At 32.8% G+C, this 21,214-nt stretch overlaps 2 protein-coding genes across 2 annotated transcripts; both read left to right on the top strand.

The window, feature by feature from the left end:
• The first annotated feature begins 6,404 nt into the window (after positions 1 to 6,404).
• On the top strand, positions 6,405 to 7,793 carry LOC120163008 (rhamnogalacturonan I rhamnosyltransferase 1-like). The gene is made up of 3 exons (XM_039173043.1): positions 6,405 to 6,566; positions 6,994 to 7,151; positions 7,223 to 7,793. The coding sequence occupies exons 2-3, from the start codon at positions 7,057 to 7,059 to the stop codon at positions 7,374 to 7,376; spliced, it is 249 nt and encodes an 82-aa protein (XP_039028974.1). The 5' UTR covers positions 6,405 to 6,566; positions 6,994 to 7,056; the 3' UTR covers positions 7,377 to 7,793.
• A 3,983-nt stretch (positions 7,794 to 11,776) lies between these two features.
• LOC120163034 (phosphate transporter PHO1 homolog 3-like) lies at positions 11,777 to 15,171 on the top strand. The gene is made up of 11 exons (XM_039173063.1): positions 11,777 to 12,409; positions 12,492 to 12,794; positions 12,903 to 13,023; positions 13,124 to 13,253; positions 13,357 to 13,477; positions 13,573 to 13,831; positions 13,918 to 14,022; positions 14,094 to 14,138; positions 14,248 to 14,676; positions 14,759 to 14,892; positions 14,985 to 15,171. The coding sequence occupies exons 1-11, from the start codon at positions 11,808 to 11,810 to the stop codon at positions 15,082 to 15,084; spliced, it is 2,349 nt and encodes a 782-aa protein (XP_039028994.1). The 5' UTR covers positions 11,777 to 11,807; the 3' UTR covers positions 15,085 to 15,171.
• Positions 15,172 to 21,214: the final 6,043 nt, after the last annotated feature.

The following is a 21,214-nucleotide window of genomic DNA, read 5'->3' on the forward strand; positions in this document are numbered from 1 at the left end:
AGGCAGATGGCAAGCCATGGTATTATGATATCTTGCAATATATCAAGTATCAAAGTTATCCTCAAAATGCATCTGAGATTGATAAAAGAACCTTGAGAAGAATGGTTACTGGATACTTTCTTGATGGTGAGACTTTGTATAGAAGAAGCAATGGTCAAATACTATTGAGATGTGTAAATACGAGCGAAGCTAGAAGCATCATTGAGGAAGTACACAGTGGATATGTGGAACACATGCAAATGGTCTTTCCATGACTAAAAAAATAATGAGATATGGATATTATTGGGCTACCATGCACACAGATTTCATGATTTTGCAAGAAGATGTCATAAATGTCAGGTATATGCAGATAAGATTCATGTACCTCCATCGCCTTTACATGTAATGACAGCACCTTGGCCATTTTCTATGTGGGGAATAGACATCATTGGGGAAATCACACCAAAAACATCAAATGGACATTGTTTCATCATAGTGGCAATTGACTATTTTACCAAGTGGGTTGAAGCTGCTTCATATGCCAATATTAAGAGGTCTACAATTTGCAAATTTATAAAGAAAGAAATAATATGTCGGTATGGGCTACCAGAGAGAATCATTACAGACAATGCTCTGAACTTGAACAACAAAATGATGACTGAACTTTGTGCACAGTTTAAGATCAAGCATGCAAACTCAGTAGTGCATCGCCCAAAGATGAATGGGGCAGTTGAAGCAACAAATAAGAACATCAAGAGAATCATTACAAAGACTACTGAAACTTACAAAGATTGGCACGAGAAGTTACCTTTTGCTTTATATGCATATCAAACTACTGTGCGAACATGTACTGGGGCAACGCCTTTTTCTTTAGTCTATGGGATGAAAGTAATCTTATCGATTGAAGTTGAGATCCCATCACTTCGAATTTTGAGATAAGTAAAATTGGATGAGTCTGAATGGATCCAAGCTCGATTTGATTAGTTGAACCTTATTGATAAGAATAGATTGAAAGCTATTTGCCATGGACAGATGCATCAGAAATGGATGATGAAGTCTCATGAAAAGAAAGTGTGATGTAGTGCTGAAAAAGATCTTGCCTATACATAAAGATTTCCATGGGAAATGGATGCCTAATTGGGGAAGGCCATATGTTGTAAAAAAAGAAGCGTTGATCTTGGCAGAAATGGATGGAAAAGTTCTGAGAAACCCAATAAACTCAGATTCTATCAAGAAATATTATGCTTGAAGAAAAAAATGAAAAAAATGAAAATGAAAAAAGAAGGGTCAAGATGAAAACCCGCAAAGGGCGTCTTGCAACCAAAGGAAGGATTTGAGTTGAAAACCTGAAAGGGCTGCTCAAATATGCGTTAATATTAGGCATCTGGCAATCAAACCCTCTTAAGAGCTTGATATTTTGGAGGAACTTTACATCTACAAGCATTCTGACAACGTTTGAAATCTTCCAGACATAAGCTTACCTCAGAACTCTAAATTTTATCAAGTTGATTAGTTTAGAAATACTTATGCTAATAATTTGTTGAGTCATTTGAATTTTATCATTCATATGTTTGCCATGACTTTGAATACATTTTTATATATTTATTATTTATTCCAAGATTATCTTTTGAAATTTAATTTCTTTTGTTCGAAATTCTATTTATTTTTTCACATAAACATCTTATGGATTAACATAATCTTAAAACAAACAAAATATTTCTGGTTATCACTTTATGTTAATACTTTTAAGTGCATGGAATCTAAAGTAAGTCTTATCGACATTTGCAATCACTGTTGAAAAGCAAACAAGTTATTTCCATCATAGAGTCATTTGGAAGCGGAATAAGAGGAAATTTGTTCTCAATTGGCATATTATGATTATAGCCCTTTTCCGTGCAGCAGCACAAAAATACTTCAAATCTACAAATTCTGACTCTACATCGTATAAGTACCGTGACATTTCGGTCCAAACACCAACTGGAGCAATTACCACGTTCTCATAGTAGAAATAAGGAGGCCCAATAGCATCTTCTGGAAGTGTTCTTTGAGTCATCTGATCTAGTTCGGTAAAAACCCAAAAACCAATCATTCGATTTGGAAAATGAACTGCATGATCGTCTTTGTTAAGAAGCTTCTTTTCAAGCTTCCTCTACTTCTTCCTTTTACAAAAATCATAGCCCGAGTTTCATCTTTTCTTGTAATTGGGGTCATTGCATAATGGCTTCCTATCTTATACCGGAAGAAGTGCATCAGCAGCCTTATCCATTTGAGCAACACATATAAAATCTGTCAACTCTGCAATTGATGAATACAGATCACATCTCTTTATGGCTATTGAAGCCTCAATTCTGAGTACCCCATTTTCGTCAAGTATAACAATTTATTCTCCTCATCAGAATCAGAATTCAGGATTTCCTCGGTATCAGAAAAAATATCAATATCTATGAAATCATCCTGAAAGATCGCTTCATAATCAGATGAGTAGTTATCAGAATCAACATGTTACATGAGTGCAGACTTTTCGAAAGCCTATATCATTGAGTTTTGTTCTCAAGTGCTTTAATTCAGGCATATCTACATCTACACTCTACAAAGATGATAAATTCTCTTTTCAAAGAAGAAAAATTTGTTGGATTTCTACACAATTGAAGAAAGATCGAGTTCACCACTTTGAAATCAAATAAAGATGAAATTAACATTCATGCATCATATTTAGACATTTGCAAAATAGGGGCATTTTCATTATTTTTATCCATGTTAAATATTTGACAGGAATTTCAAAGATTTTTGGAAAGATTTGAATCCATTACTCAATGCATCAACTTTTCCAGAAGAAGGAAGAATTCATAATGAGAAGAACTCATCTGAAGAAGGAAGAAGAAATTCATAATGAGAAGAATTTGTTCAACCTTTTTCTCGAATTCATCACTCGATGGATCAACTTTTCCAGAAGAAGTTTATAATAAGAAGAACTCATCTGAAGAAGGAAAAAAGAAATTCATAATGAGAAGAATTTGTTCAACCTTTTGCTCGAATTCATCACTCGATGGATCAACTTTTCCAGAAGAAGTTTATAATGAGAATAACTCATCTGAAGAAGGAAGAAGAAATTCATAATAAGAAGAATTCGTTCAACCCTTTTCTCGAATTCATCACTCGATGGATCAACTTTTCCAGAAGAAGTTCATAATGAGAAGAACTCATCTAAAGAATGAGAAGAAATCCATAATGAGAAGAACTTGTTCAATCTTAACTTAACTTCTCACATATTGAAATTAAATCAACAATACCTCTTTTGAAGATCAGCATTTCCATAAGGAGTTCATAATGAGAAGAACTCATCAGAAAAAGAAGAATAAGTTCATAATGAGAAGAATTTGTTCAATTTTTTGCTAGATTACATCACAGAATGAGATAAATTGTCATCCCCAGTGGAAAAGTTCATAATGAGAAGAACTAAATCCCAAAGAAGAAGAATTAGTTCAACATTGACATCATAATCAAGTGAAGTCAAATGGATAAAAAAATTTATCTTTTCATCTTTGCCCTATTCTTGTTAACACAAGAATGAGCAAAGAGGGGCAGCTGAAGATACTAATTTTTATCCATTTGTTTTTTATTTTTAATTTTAATATTATTTTATTTATATTTATATTATTATTAATAATAAAAAAATTATATTACAGGCCCACATTACAAACCAAACAGACTGGCCCAAACCTAATAGAAATCCTAAAACCCATTTAGGGTTTGATCTCAGCTCCAGCCGCCGCTCCTCTTCTCAGCCGTTGGATCTGGCTTGATCCAATGGTCCCAGATGGTTCCAGACCAAACCCTAGGGTATGATACCCTAGGGCAACCACGCGGCGCCGCCTCTACCAAATGTCTCGTCCAACTGCTGCCGACGTTCCACCGTTGCCACGACTCCTCGATGATGCCTCCAGAAGGTCTACACCGGCCATCCATGACAACTGCTATATGGTGAGTCACCACATGGTTTGGTGACTCACCGATATATCACCCTATTACCCGGTCCGAGGCTAGTATCGGGATGGCTACAAAGCCTCATCACACCTGTAAATAGAAAGGGGACGGAGAGCAACAAAAAAAAGAAAAAAGAAGAGGGGAACAACCAGAAAACAGAGAGCAAGCCAGAGAGAACCAACATCCACAAAATACCACCAAATACTGAGATAAAAAAAACGAAACGAAAGACATTACCGAGGAAGCTGCAACGCCACCGGAGTCCGCACATGCCTCCACGCTCCACCAAAATCCTTCGAAAACCGAAGGTATACTTGTATATTTGCTTCGATTGTGAGCTTTTTAAAGAAAACAAAGGCCATGTTCGGCCTTAGGACGATGAGATCTGAATTTTGGGGGCATTTGGTAATTTCCAACCACCGGCAGCGGTAGCCGACGGCGGTGACTAGTGACTGTCGGATTTCCTCCGGCGAGGGAATATAGAAAGAAGCGAGAGAGTTTAAAACTCTCTCAGTTAGAGAGAGAGAGAGAACTAGAAGAAAATAAAGAAAAATGGCCTTAAGGCCATTCGGTTAAGGGTTTATATACCCCTCCCCTAACGACGTCATTTTGGGGAGAGACCTGTTTGTAATTAGATAAGGGTAAAACCCCATCCACAATCCATCAGTTTTATAAATTTATATTTTAGTCACTGAATCAAAATTTAGATTCTTTTAATTCGGTGTTCGAATTTTACATATATTTATTTTAGTCCTTTACATAAAATAATATATATTTTAGGTAAATAATATATTTAGTCCTCTAAGTTTAAAAATTAATATTTTAACCCCTAATCGCATGTTTTAATTTGTTTTAATTTGATGTACTAATTTAATATAATTTTATTTTAGTCACTAAATTATAATAAGGAAAATAGCATGTTTAATTACTGTAATTCTAAATAATTAATTATGATTTAGGATATTTAATTTTAATATATTCTAATTTAGTCATTAATTTTAAATTACAAGCTTTATTGCTTTATAGTTTAAAATATATAGTTTTTATTTATTTTGGTCATTATTTAGTTGTATTTCTAATTTATATGTTTATTTTTAACACATTTATTAATATTATCATTATTATTATTATAAATATATATATAATAAATAATATTTATTTATTTATTTATTTTTTATCCTATTTATAAATTTAAGTTTATAAATTACTTTTAAAGAAAAATAATTATATTTAAATATATATTTATTTTTTAATATTAAGAAAGGACAGTCTTAAAGCAATTGGATGTCCATTTTCTGATATTTTTAAATAAATAAATATCTTACTTTTATTAATTATATATATTTTTATTATTCTAGATAAATATTTTATTAATATTTATTTGTTTCTTAATATTAAGAAAAGAGATGTCTTAAAGCACCTAGAAGCCCTTTTCTGATATTCCTAAATAAATAAATATCTTATTTATAAAAATTAAAAAATATATATATTAATATATTTTCTTAAAATTATATTAATAAATTAGAAATAACAGGATTATGAATTAAATATATATTTTTGAATTTTTAGAATTTCCAATAATAGAGACAACTTATAATTAATGAGTACTAATTTTGGGCGTTGTGGGGTGCTAATCCTTCCCCAGACGTAATCGACCACGAATCCTTTTTTGTTATTTAAAAGAATAATTTTTTTATTAAAACGTAGACCAGTTTATCTTTTAATTGATGTTTTCTTAAAAACTCTTTTAAAAGATAAGTTTTTAGGTATTTGACCTACCTGACCCAAAAAATCAATGGCGACTCCCAAAACATTTTAAAACCATTTATTCATCACTTTTCCCGCCAAGTAAAATTTTTTTTTCCGTGCCCGGGCGAAAACCGGTTACGACAGACATGTTGGCTTTCTCAGGTTGTACACATGGCTGCACTGTGGAAGAAGCTGAGGAGCTAAAACGATTGAGGTTTGTTATGTCTGGAGCTGATAGATTCCTTTAAAACACTCAAACTATTTTAGCAAGGATTGATGTTCCCACTGTTTAGGAGACATGCACTACTTGCCCCCACATGCCACATGTAAACAAGATAGCAAGGCCATGTGCTGCTACTTAACTATGAGCAGTGTAATGTCAAATAGGGAAGGACGATAATGCTATAAGATGCTTCCAACTATTTGTAGTTATCAATAACCAATTTTGGTTTTTGAGAAATATGATCATAGTGTATGACAAAACAATAACAAGATAGCAAAGCCTTGGTTTGATTTACATCAAATATTAGAATTAGTGATGACAATAAGTAAATCTAAACTTTGATCTATTAATTATCTCATCATCTCAACATTAACAATATCAAGTATCTTAGTATGACAACAAAATGTAATTAGATAGCTACCCCGTCCTTTCAGGTATGCATGCCCTTGGTGGAGAGAGAAAGAGAGAAGGGAGGAGACAACAATGGCTGTGCCCTCTGACACCAGAGGAAGCAACATTAATTTTGCAAGCATTGGGTTTTAGTAAGGAGGCTCAGATTTATATTGCTTCTGGTGAGATTTATGGCTGTGAACGGAGACTGGCACCACTAAAAGCTGCATTTCCACAGATTGTAAGTTTATGACCTTCAAATATGTAGCTTTTGGTATTAATATGTTTTCTTGAATGCTAGTTAAAGCACTGGATTCTATATTTAGCAATGTTTTTTGGGTGCATATTGAAACTCTTAAAGCTTTTGTCAGCATTTTGCAAAGAATTTCTCGTGGGAATCTAATTCAAACTGTCATTGAAGTCTTTTCTTATTCCAATGGTGATGAGGCATTCACCTGTATCAAGGAGTTTTTTATCATTTTATGTCATTTTCTCTGTGCTTAACTGATCCTCAGAATCTTGAAGCCTTGATTGGCAGGGATGTTTTTACAAATTAAGTACTGGGGTTAGCTCAACTTTTGGCTTTTAAGTCGGGCATCCTTTGTAGTGTAGTTGTTTTTGTGTTGCATATGATTCTTGCAAATCACAAGAAATTGTTGCAATTTCAGGTTAAGAAAGAAACACTGTTAGATCCAGCGGAGCTGCAGCGATTTCAGAACCATACATCTCAGATGGCGGCTTTGGACTTTACGGTATCAGTTGCCAGCGATACCTTCATTCCAACATACGATGGGAACATGGCAAAAGTTGCAGAAGGTCATCGCTGGTATGTATATTTCCGAATTATGTAACAAGGAAGAGGGGGATTATATTCAGTCTTGACAAGCTTTTCTTCAGGTATCTTGGGTTCAAAAAAAGTATCCTGCCAGATCGAAAGAAACTCATTGAATTGCTGGATTTGCATCAGAATGGGACACTTCCATGGGATGACTTTGCACTGGCTGTAAGCCAAACCCATGAAAAACGGATGGGACAGCCTTTCCGACGTTGAGTTATTCCAGACAAACCAAAGGAGGAAGATTATTTCTATACAAATCCCCAAGAGTGCCTTTCTGAAGACTTACTAGCTCCTGGAACAAATTGTGAAGACTTACTGGCCCCTGGTAAATCAAGTAAAGCTACAGTATCTTTGAGTGAGCAGCAATGAAACTCGGCTCGGAATGGTTTCCACACAACTGTTTCTAAACTGTGGACGATAATCCGTCAGGTCCGGGACAAATGCTCTAAACGACCATGTATAAATGTACTTAAAAGAGTTGTCTGGGCACAAAAGGAAAAAGGAAACATAATTTTTTTTCACTTTTGCTTATAAATTTATTTGTTTAACCCTCTTACCGCTGATCTGTATTCAGTACTATCACAAAATTCCAATGTTGAATAAACCAATATTTGTACAGTTCCTTCTCTCTATTTCCTCAAATGCCTTGACCTGAAGAGTTGATTTCACAGGAATGCATAACCAGGAAATCATTAACGATTATAAACCGACTGGTTCAGCAGACATTGTCAATGCAATTCGATATGAAATTGTTCGGTCCTATGTGCTGAACTATGGACATTTCATGATGCACTCTACTATACTAAAAAATTGGGTTTCGAAAAAGTTGAGATAGAAATGGATAATATTGAAGCAACTCGAATAATACGAGCTACTTCAACCTCTATGCAGGATCATGCCCTTGTGGACTCGATTCACCTTTTATTCTAAAGAGAATAGGAGATCAAACTTCATCATATCTCTCGTGAGCAAAATCGGACTGCGAACGCATTGGCTTAACTAAATAAGGGACAACTGGTGGGAGAAAAATTATTTTCCGACCCCTTGCTGCGGTGAATTTTATCGTCGCTCGTGAAGCTCTTGTTACTTCATCCTAATTCGGACCGACCCGCATCGTAGACCTGATTTTGATGGGTGAGTCTTCCAATAGGGATTTTCTGTATACACAATGACTCCAACTCGAAACCTCACTTAAACGATATCATACTACTTAAGCTAATAAATCTTAAGGTAATATTTTTCCTCAAACATGAAAAATGTTATTTTGAAATACAAAATTATAACTACTAATTTTAGTTTTTATGAACTAACTTCTCCCTTAGTTAAATTTTAATTATTTTTTTACAACTAACAACATTAATCTATTGATTAATTACTTTGGATTCAAATAATATAATGATTCATTATAAATACAAATTTTAATTTTAATTTGATTTTTTTATAACGTGACAATTCTATTCTTTAACCTTGTTTAAAAGATCACATACTTTATCTTTCTAAATCAACCAATTATTGATATATTTTAAAATTTAAAGTAAAATAAAAATACCTTTAAAATAGATTTAAAAACCCTTAAAAATGAGATAAAAATGTACTCGTTGACAAAAGAAAGAAAAACTGAAAACTATTACTTTTACATTTTAGAGATAAACATCATCGAAAAGATTCAAAATATGTACAAACCAAACGAATTTAATCGTAAAGGAATTATTATTGTTTCTTAAGGTCTTGGATTTAAGCACAATGAATGTTAGGAATTTGAACGTTTAATGTCAAATGATTAAGAGTTATTTTTGAACAAATATTTAATCTTAATCATCTACTTTCATTCATCCAACGATCTTAAATTTATGTAAAACAAAAAAGTTTTATATTGTGTAACTGAACTTTTATATATATATATATAGCATTACTTATTATTTTAAATAATATCAAAATTAACCCCTAACATTTACTTAAACAATTATTTTAGTCTTTATTATTTTTTAGAGCATTTTGACCCCAACATTTCATTTTGCGACAAAAAATTCTCCATGATGAAACTGTTAGTTAACAAACGGTTATTACTCCAAAATAGAGCATTTTAACCCTAAAATAAAACGTTAAAAGCTAAAATATTTTTTTTAAAAGAGCTAAATTAACTATTCAATTAAATATTAGAGGATTTTGGCCCTAAAATCAAACATAGAGGTCAAAATACTCCAAAAAAGGATCAAAAGAACTATTTTAATAAACGTTAGAGATTAATCTTAACATTATGCATTTTTTTTATTACCCTCGTCTATTTAATAATAAATTAGTGAAAATGATGTATTTTTCTTAATACATCAAATATTTCATGAACTAAGTGATCTTAATAATTAAAGAAATAATTGTTATCTTTAAAGGTCTCATGTTCGAGCACGATGTCTACATAAATATTTAAACATTTAATATAAAATAATTAAAAGTCTTTCTAAAAATTACTACCTTATAATTAAAACATTCTAATAAAAAAATACACCAATTCCGCTGACTAATTCAGGACCATTCTATTTTTTATTAGGGTTTAAATTTGCTTGAACTCTTATTGTCCATCAAACAATATCTAAATCAATTTTTAAGCATTTTCATATTTAATTCAGTATTTTTATAATCATAAGTTCAATATGAGACTTTTTCTTTCCTTAAAAAATGAGACTTTTTCTTATACATATACGAGACTAGTTCTTTCAAGTATACCGTACATACGGCTCTCATTTTTCTTTCACACAACAATGACATACGGACTATTATATTAAGAGTTTGAATTTTAAATATTAATAAAAAATTTAAGAGCAAAATATATTAGAAGTTATTGAATTGTATTTAGATAACTATTCTGATTATTAAATTTTAAAAATTATAAATTAATCATTAATTTTATTGAATTATTAGAAAATAATCAATGTGATATTATAAACTTATAAAAATTATAAAAATAATAAATTTAATGATTTTATAATACTTTGATAAAAAATTAATGATTTTTTTATAATACTTTGATAAAAATTTAATGATAATTTTATAGTAGTTTGATAAATTTAATTATTATTTTATAATAATTTAATGAGTTTAATAATAACTTATAATTTTTAAAAAATTGAATGATTTAAATAATCATTTAAAAATAATTTAATAACTTTGGATGTATTTTACCTAAAATTTAATTAAAGACAACTTAGATATTTCCTATTTATTCCGTTTAACTGGAATTTAGCTTTCGAACCTTTTTTTTATTATACACGTAGTTTATATAATTTTTATATTATATTTTTTTTATAAATTTAGAGTAATTACAAGTTAGTATTTATTAGAAAAATTCTTAATAATGAACGCTTAAATACCCTTGTAAATGTCGTGCTCAAACCCAAGACATCTAGGAATAACAATCATCTCTTTAGTCACTGAGATCACTTGGTTTCAGTAACTTTTATATTATAGTTGTATTTAAATTAATTATATTTATAATTTAATAAAAAATATATAAATTTTAATACAATGGTTTATTAATAATTTTCCTACTATACTCTAATTATTTTTTCATGCATATGCTAAAAAAAGGGGTAAAATACAACTTTAGTACCCTAACTATCTCTTTTATTCCATTTGGGTGACCTGACTATTTTTTGTTTCATAATCATAATAACATTTAGTTTCAGTTTCATCTTGGTCACCTGTCGTTAAAAAATTAACTGTGATATTTACATGTTATCATAAGATAATGTCACATCATCATTGAAAAAAATTAAAAACAATGACACGGAAGCAGTTTTGTTAATTTTTTAACGATAGATGACCAAAATGAAACTAAAACTAAATATTAGGTTTGATTCTAAAACAATAAATAGTTGGGTAACCAAAACAGAATAAAAGTGATTGTTAAGGTACTAAAAGTGTAGTTTACCCAAAAATTATTAGCGTAAAAACCTTGAAGTAGTCTCTAATCACAGCTCCAAAGGTGCAAATTTGTCGGCGGGCAGGAGCAGTTCAAAGATCCAACTAAAATTTTATATGGTTACCAAACACAAGTAGTGATATTAAAATCAAGCAACGTGGGAGATGACTGCTTATAATTTCTACTTCATCTTTGGCTTCTACTATTTGTATTCATCTCTATTGTTTTGACCAAGTATCGCAAATTTTAAGATATATATTATGATTTATATTTATTATTATTATTGATCTAGTAAGCTGGGGTAGTATTTGTTCTAAAACTCTTAATCATTTGACAATGAGTTTTGGTGTTCGAAACTTAGACCTCTAGTAATAATAATTATTCTTTTAATCGTTGAGATAACATGGTTCATATTATGATTTATATATAAGTGATGCTGAAGGGGCACACCATTCAATGGCGGGGCAGCCAAGCCCATGCAACTTGGTGGTCAATAGCATGGCTTACCTCACAAAGACCAACAAAGGGCATTTGCTCGAATTTCTTGGGTGTTTCCGACCCTCAACTCAACAGCTACTATATATATATTTCATCTAACCAAGCCTCCCCCATCAAGTTGCTCTTTTGCTTCTTTCCTCAACTCGTTTCAGCGGTTCCGTCTCTTTTCTTGTGTGGAAACTGTGTTGTGTTAGATTAGTTACACTATTTCAGCATCGCTCCATCTGAAGATGAAGTTCGGGAAGGAGTTTGCTTCTCAGATGGTGCCGGAATGGCAAGATGCATACATGGATTACGATTACTTGAAGACGCTTTTGAAAGAACTGCAACGTTTCAAGCATAGGACCAAGCCACCGGCTGCTCCTGGGTTAAAACGAAAGCTAACACTGTATAGAGCTTTCAGTGGCTTAACACAAAGGCACCACCACCACCACCATAACCCAACGAGTCCATCCTCGTTTGATGATATTGAGAGCCAACCCATTTTGGTGAATCCCGTGGATCGAAATGGGTCACAAAGTTACGAGACTACGTTCCTCATGTCGTCGGAGGAAGGGGGAGAATACGAGCTGGTCTACTTTAGAAGGCTTGATGATGAGTTCAATAAAGTGGACAAGTTTTACAAGGCTACAATGCAAGAGGTGATGAAAGAAGCCGATGTTTTGAACAAACAAATGGATGCTTTGATTGCTTTTAGGATCAAAGTTGAGAACCCTCCGGGGATTCATTTCGACAGGTCGGTGGAGATGAGTCGTCTTGCTTCGGATATTGCAGCTTCTGCTGCTGCACTCTCGGCTTCTACTCCATCAGGGGCTAAATCAGCAAGTATTAAGTTTCTCTTCTATCAAAAGCTTTTTGTGGTTTATCAGTCCCTTGTTTACCTTCATGTTTGAACTTTGAACCTTGATATGTAGAAAGACTGCTCACCTAGAAGCCATTGAAGAAAGCACCCATGGTCAACCAAATGATGAGGCTGAAGAAGCCAAACCAGTAAAACCCAAAGTCAAGGTCATCAGACCAGCTCCACTTGAAATACTTGACAAGGTGAAAATGAATAACACCCTTGAGACGCCTCGTTCCACCATTAAAGGTGTCCTCAAAGTAGAAAAACATGCCGAGCTGAGTTTCAGTAGGGGAAATCTAAGAAAAGTTGAAGAACAACTTAAGCGGGCTTTTGTTGAATTTTACCAGAAGCTACGCCTGCTTAAAAGTTACAGGTAATGCTCGCTTTTGCCAGTTTTCTACTTATTTCATCATCTGTTTTCTATAATTAATCTCTGTTTTAATCTGATTGTACCAATCCTTCGGCCCTTGAATTTTAACAGCTTTTTGAATACGTTGGCTTTCTCCAAAATAATGAAGAAATATGATAAGATTACTTCCAGAAATGCATCAAAATCTTACATGAAAATGGTGGATAACTCCTACCTTGGTAGCTCTGATGAGGTAAAGTTTCTTTAGTAATTGCGCGACACTTAAACCCTTGTTGCCACTCTATTTAATGACTTAATTTACCAGTGGCCTAATCTGGAAGCTTTCATCACAGATCATAAGGCTCATGGAAAGGGTTGAAACAGCATTCATCAAGCATTTCTCGAATGGAAACCGTGCTAAGGGAATGAGCATTTTAAGACCCAAAGCAAAACGAGAAAGGCATAGGACAACCTTTTCAACAGGTAAGATCTCTATCTATAATTGAAACCTCTAATTAATGGCTTAAAATATGATCGTTCAATTCATTCATTTACCTTTAAAATCATGTCTATGAAAATTTTGCAGGTTTTTTCGCTGGTTGTGCAGCCTCTCTTTTTCTAGCCCTTATTATGATCATACGTACCCGTAAAATCATGGATAGTGAAGGAAGGACCAAGTACATGGATACCATGTTTCCTCTTTACAGGTACTTTTATTTCTTTCTTCTTCAAGTTTACCAGTGGATAAACATGATCCAAGTAGTAGTGTCATGATAATTGATAACCCTCTTTCCCTCAACAGTTTGTTTGGGTTCATTGTTCTGCATATGTTAGTGTATGCAATCAATATATTCTATTGGAGGAAGTACCGAGTCAACTACGCCTTCATATTCGGTTTCAAGCCAGGAACCGAATTGGGTTATAAACAAGTTCTTCTTTTGAGTTTTGGTCTTGGAGCATTGGCATTAGCTAGTGTGCTCTCCAACCTTGACATGGAGATGGATCCCAAAACTCAGGACTACCAGGCATTCACTGAACTTCTTCCTCTAATGTTGGTTGTGGTAAGAATAAGATCATCTATTACATATGATATAATCAATATACATTGGCCCCATTCATTTACTCTAATCCTTTTGCTATGTTGCAGTGTCTATTTATCATTCTGTTCCTGCCATTTAACATCTTGTATCGATCGAGTCGTTTCTTCCTCCTCACATGCTTGTTCCATTGTATTTGCGCTCCTCTATACAAGGTAAATTGATCAAACAAATTAATATTTTTTTTAACCGTCTTATTCATCTGTAACTATCTATCCTGTTGCAGGTCACACTTCCAGATTTCTTCTTGGCTGATCAGTTAACTAGCCAGGTTTGTGGAAGATTAGTCCCGGATTTCTTCGACGATCAATACCTCAATACCATCCTTTCCAATTAATTTGAAGTACTCATAAGTCAGATCATTGAATTAATTTTTACAGGTGCAGGCCATTAGGAGTTTGGAGTTTTACATTTGCTACTATGGTTGGGGAGATTTTAAACATAGAGAGACCACATGCAAAGAAAATAGCGTGTATAAAACTTTCTCCTTCATCGTGGCAGTGCTTCCATACTTGTACCGCTTCCTTCAATGCCTTCGCCGGCTCTTCGAAGAGAAAGATCCACTGCAAGGACTGAATGGATTGAAATATTTCATGACAATCGCAGCTGTTTGTTTGAGAACAGCATACAACATCAACAAGGGAATTGGGTGGAGAATAATAGCCTGGGTTTTCTCAGCCATTGCAGCAATATTTTGTACATATTGGGACTTGGTTTATGATTGGGGGCTTCTAAATCGCCACTCCAAGAACTTTTTGCTGAGAGACAAACTCCTTGTTCCTCGCAAAAAAGTATATTTTGGAGCCATGGTGAGTTTGAACCCATCAGTTCATCCCACCATTACTAATTTACTATAATTGTCTCTAACCAATTACTGATATGAAATTTCAGGGCTTGAATGTTTTGCTCAGATTTGCCTGGCTCCAAACAGTGTTGAACTTTACGTTTTCATTGCATGAACAAACCCTGTTGACAATTGTCGCCAGTCTTGAGATCATTCGTCGTGGCATATGGAATTTCTTCAGGTAACCAATAGTTTATTCATGTATGACTAATATTTTCCAAGATTTTACATACGGATTACTTATCAGTTTTGTTAATGGATTATGCATATCAGGTTGGAAAATGAACATTTGAACAATGTTGGCAAGTATCGAGCGTTCAAGTCCGTGCCATTACCATTCAATTACGATGAGGATGATGATAAAGATGATTAAGTTTGTAGCAATCTGCTAAATAATAAGTGAACCTAAAAGAGGCCATACCACCATACCTGTCACCTGCAACATATTGAAGCTTATAACTCAATTACGCATTTTTGGATTTTTTTATTAATTAGAGATGATTACAAAATTGTATATGTTCGAAAGATTTTCAATCATTTGACAATGAAAATATTCCCGCAAACATCATGTCTGAACCCTAAACTTCTAAGAATAACAAGTATCTCTTACCAACTTAGGTTGTTTGATTTGTGCCGGAAAAAAAAACACATCCCTTAAATAATGGTGTGGGGTGGGGGGATCTTAAATGTGCTTTATAAACAAATACGATGGCATATATTCATGAATGAGCTAAATCCAATAAAACGCATCCCTCGACTCGAATTACTGTGACATTTTGGCTTTTAGTTTGAAAGGAAATGTTGATTTAAACCTGAAAATTATGAAGTATGAACTAATAACAAAAAGATGAAAACAAATGAACGAGCGAGTAGAGGTAAGTAACACTCGATTGAATATTAAAAAAATCAAAAATTTCACTTGACTAAGTTTCTACTTAAAAAAATTTCAAATAAAGAGTTATAAAATAGGGTTTGAATAACTCAATTTTTAATAATTAGTAGATTGGTTTTAAGTTCGAGTCAAGTCTCTCAACTTACATGATATATGCATATCACATATGAAAAATATAAAGAAATATATATGTACATCGTATATGATTATAGAAAGTCATTTAAATTTGAATAAATTATTACCATAATATTATAAACACTTACAATTAAATTTAAACAAAAATTTGATCAACTAGAATTTCATAAACTTTGTCATAACGTCTCCCTCGGGATCCGTTAAACTTTAAAAACTAATTAATTATGGGAAGGCGATGAAATTCAATTTTGAAAACACTTTGATTTTCGAGTCGTCACCAACCTTTAAGTTAGCTAAGTTGGAAACCTTAAACGACAAAAAATTTGTATGTGTTTTACCAAAAATTCATTTTTAAGAGTTCGAGAGTCGATTACGTGTGGGGAAGGGTGAGCACCCCACAACGCCCAAATTTTGGTACCTAAATGATTATATGTTGTTTAAATATTAGGAATTACAAACTCGAAAATAATATTTAATTTATGATTCTTTTATTTATTCAAACCTATTTAAAAAGTGTCAATTTCAAAAAACAACCTAAAATAAAAAATGCAATGGGTCAAAAAAATCAAATAGCCCAAAAGATATTTTTATAGAATAGAAAATATTATAATTATTTTTATAAGAGAAAATACATCATTTTGTACGAACAATCCTTGAAAACGCACTTCCTTTGTAGTTATGAGATATTTTCATAGATTTTCCTCACAAAATGGTGTTTCTTTAATTTTATAGGTGATATAGTTTAAAAAGTATAATATTATATTAAATTATAGAGACGTTCGGATAAAAAATGCCCTTTTGTATGAACAATCATTGGGAATGCACTTCCTTTGTAGTTTGGAGATTTTCCTATAGATTCCCCTCACAAAAAGACATTATTTCATATTTTTCAAAAATAAAATAAAATAAAAATGAAAAGAGGTGAAAATAATCAAAAAAAGTAAACGTAAAGCAAAAAAACTATCAAATGCAAAAACAAACTTTTGTGCAAGAAATCCTCGAAAAGACACATTCCCTTGTAGTTGAGAGATGTCTCCATAGATTTCCCTCACAATAAGGTTTTCTTATTTACATATATATTAGGAAGCAAAGATGATTTATATAAAAATAAGGTCAAAATATTCACATAAATAAAGGACCAACATACAAGCTTTCTAAACCAACCACTAAGATTACAAATATTATACAAATAAGAGGGTAAATAAATAAGACTGAAACATAAATAAAAATATACCACAAGCAAGATTAGGGACTAAAATAAAATGAAATATAAGTTAAGATGCCTAAATACAAATAATGAAAACTAAGTGCTGGAAATAAAAAAGGGACTGAAATAAAATGCTGGAAAATTAAAGGGCAGAAAAATAAAGTACTGAAATTTAAAATGCTAATAAATAAATATGGGAAATAAATCGCATTAAATTTAAGATTTAGGGGTTAGTTATGCAATAAAATAAAAGGTTAGTAAATTAATAATAACAAATAAAATAAAAATTAGCAAGTTAGTATGAACAAATTAAATAAAAGGTTAGAATGTTAGTTCGAACGATAAAATAAAATGAATGTTAGAATGTTAGTAGGTTAGTGACTAAAATAAAAGAACGGAAGGTAACATGCATAAATCAATATAAATAAAACACGAAATATAACATATAGGTGACCAAATTGAAAATAACATAAATAAAGCACCTAAAATAAAATATAATAAAATGTAGAGATTCGGTGACTAGAATGTAAAAACGCGGTAATATTAGAGGGACCTAAATGTGATTAGACGCGATGATTTGGTGGCCATTTCATAAAAACACACTAAATGTACAAGGGCCTAATCGTGATTAAACGCACAAGTTTGGTGACTAAAATGTAAAACATGACATAAATTTAGAGGGCATCAGTGCAATTTGTCCATTTTTAGACTTATATATACTATATTTTAGTCATTTTTGGTAAAAGAAACTAGACTCCCTTTGATATCTTCTCCTCTTAAGATTTTTTCTTTCAAGCACTCTCTAAACCAACCCCGCTGGCCGAGCTCCTCCAAGTCCAAAACCTGGCCGGTCACCGTACCTAAGTGGTCGGATCTACTCAACCAAAACCCCCATGTTATTTTCTTCTATCTAAACCCTAAACCAAAGTCTAAAAACCCCCAAAACAAATTAACCACCTCTCTTAAACAAACGTGTAAAACCCAAGTTTTTGTTACGTATAGACAGTTTTCTCTTCTCGACCACCGCCCACGATGGCCGACCAAACCCCAAAACAACACTAAACCCCTAAAAATTTCAACTTTCCTTTATTCTCAAACCCCAAAACCAAAAAAGAAACATCTTTTTTGTTAAATCTTCACCCAAATCCTTTTACCAGCCGAATGACCTACTCTCGAACGCCAACGATGACTCCTTCACCCGACTAGGACCCCAAACAAAGGTAAAAAAGAGCTCTTATTTTTTTTATATCCTACTATGCTGTATGTTTTAAAAAAAAAGTAAATGGTACATGCAAGGTAAAAGGAATACCTTTGAAGGTTTTTGTAGTGCTCTTTTGAATCTGATAATTTTTTCATATTATATTGATTTTTTAATGATTTCTTGATGTCCTTACAATGTTCAGATGGGTTTTTATAACCCATTCGGTTTACATAAAATAGGTAAAAAAGAAAAGTTTATTTTATATGCTTTTGTTGCATGACCGAGAGAGGAAAATAGAGATTTGAGCAAATCGAGTGCATGTATAAGACCTGATTCAGTGACTGATGCGAATCTCATCAAGCAGTGACATCAGGCGGAGGCAGTAGCAGAGGGGTTTAGAAACCCTAACTTATTCTCTTTTCTTTCACATATGGGCTTTTTCCTATTAGGGCTCGGAAAAATTCAGGGTCTACAACTGCCCCTATTTTTCCATTGTCGTGTAATGGGAATAGGACAAAGATCAAAGACACTGATTTTATACGGCCTCTCTGATTGTTTTGATTTTGAGGATCAAACCCTTTTGCCAAAAATGATATTCTTCCTTTGAGGAGTTTGGTTGTATTTGGAGATAAATTGATCGTTGAAGATGTTATTACTCCCTCTCATTAAAGGAATTGGGTCAAACTGAAAAAACTTGGTGTTGAGGACTACATTACTCATCCGTGTTGAAGAGATCTGGCCGCTTTCAGATGAATTGTTTGTTGAAGAAAACATTGTTCCTTCTCGTTGAGGAAATCGAGTCAATCTGGAGATGATTTGTAGACAACACTATTTTTTCGTATTGAGGAAGTCTAGCTATCTAAGGGTGACGCAGCTCCTACGTGATGAGAGATCGGGTCATTCTAGAAATAATTTGGTGTTAAGACGACACTGCTCATCTGTGTTGAAGAGATATGGTCGTTTTTAGGTAAATTGTTTATTGAAGATGACGTTGTTCCTTCACATTAAGGAAATAAGGTCAATCATGAGATAATTTATAGATAATATGATTCCTTCGCGTTGAGGAAGTCTTATTGTCTGAAGATGACACTACTTCTTTGCGTTGAGGAGATCAGGTCAACCCGAGATAATTTGAAGTTGAAGACGACATTGCTCATCCATGTTGAAGAGATCTGGTTGTTTTCAGGTAAATTAATTGTTGAAGATGGCGATGTTCCTTTGTGTTGAGGAAATCGGGTTAATCAGGAGATAATTTGGAGACACCAATGTTCACTCACATTGAGGATGTCTGGCTATCTAAGGGTGACGCGACTCCTATGTTATGAGGAGATTTGTTCAGTGGATGACACAGTTCCTACGTGATGAGGACGTCTGGCTGTAACACCCCCAACCCGTATTAAAAATCGAATACGAGTCCGAGGTGTCACATTGACTTTTCAAAACATTTACTTGTATAAAATAGTGAGTAATTTAAAACTTTTATAACATATAACTTATTCAAAACATTTACAAAACTATTCAGAGCTTATACAATATATTTTTTTGAATACATGCCAACTAGAACTTTATATATCAAAATACATATTATTCATCTCTCTTCTGATCTGACTTTCAGTAAGGAGAACTGACATGTTTTGTTCCACATTGCTCTTCAATCTTCTTGAAACCTACGTGTAAATCACTTACACGCTAAGTCTATGACTTAGTGAGGCAATAAATATATAATGTAAACTATAACTTGTAATCATGCATGAATAATTACTGCTATCACATCATACCCAAACATATATCCATTCATATATCACATCCACAAATGCATATAATTATCTTCTTTCCTATCATTATCATATTATTACCATTCATATTTCTATTCTCTTGTTTATATGATCTATTATGTTCATATCATATATCTTATAACATATACAATAATCATTAACACACGCATATATCATATCTTATAATTCATATCACAAAACATATATATATATATATCACATACATTGTATTCAATGTTATCTCTTATTAGCCCATGTACACCTATGAGAACTCTAGATATGTGAGTCTATTGAGGTTGTGCACTATGCTGTCACCACAGCTCGTAAGGGGTCCCACTAGGGGCTATGATTTTTTTTCCCGAATGACCTATGTACTGTATTTTTCCCGAATGACAACTCCTTAAGAACCATATACATATTCCAGTAGATCAAATCTATCTCAAAAGACCCTGTAAATATTCCAAAGGATACATATATGTCCCGAAGAACCACGTAGAACCCTCGACTCTTGGCATGCCAACTATACCTATAGCTCTCGTATCATATAACATGGGCATTTTCACTTATATCATTCCACATATACACTTTCATATCATATGTCATATAAGCTCATAGCTTCTTTCACATATACATGTAGTCACATAGCTTCTTTTCATATTATCATATAATTCATATCTTATAATTTGTTTTCTCATGTTCACATATATCATGTCATATGGCTCATATCTTTCTCATGCAATCACATAGTTCAGTTTCACATATGTTCATATATATACATCACATAACACATACTTCTTATATCATTACATACAAAAGCATGTTAACACATATAATCATGCAACATATACAATAATATGTCACCATTTCGACTCATGCACACATATGAACCGTAGAAAAAACATACTTCTATCTAGGAATTCATGCATTTTACTATTGGAAATAGACTTGTCGCAAGTCTTATTTCCCATTAAAAATCATATACTAAATAATATGCACTCACTTGGGCCTCACTAAGTTCCAATCCACTTTTATGATTTCCTTTCTTTTGATCGAATTGTTGAGTTAATCGATCAATGAATATGGCCAAGAGGGGGGTGAATTGGCAAATAAAAATTCCGATGGAAGCTTGTGCAGAAAATTGAAAGTAATTGCTCAACGATTTATAGTGGTTCGACTTTCTCAACCAAAGTCTATGTCCACTACCTTAGCTATCCACACTAAGGATTTTCCATAAATTCATTAATTTGTCTTTCTTTTGAGGACAAAGAGTAACGTTACAAATCCCTCAAGAAT

Source organism: Hibiscus syriacus, unplaced genomic scaffold, assembly GCF_006381635.1.
Source record: "Hibiscus syriacus cultivar Baekdansim isolate YM2019G1 unplaced genomic scaffold, ASM638163v2 tig00111427_pilon, whole genome shotgun sequence".
Classification (NCBI taxonomy): domain Eukaryota; kingdom Viridiplantae; phylum Streptophyta; class Magnoliopsida; order Malvales; family Malvaceae; genus Hibiscus; species Hibiscus syriacus.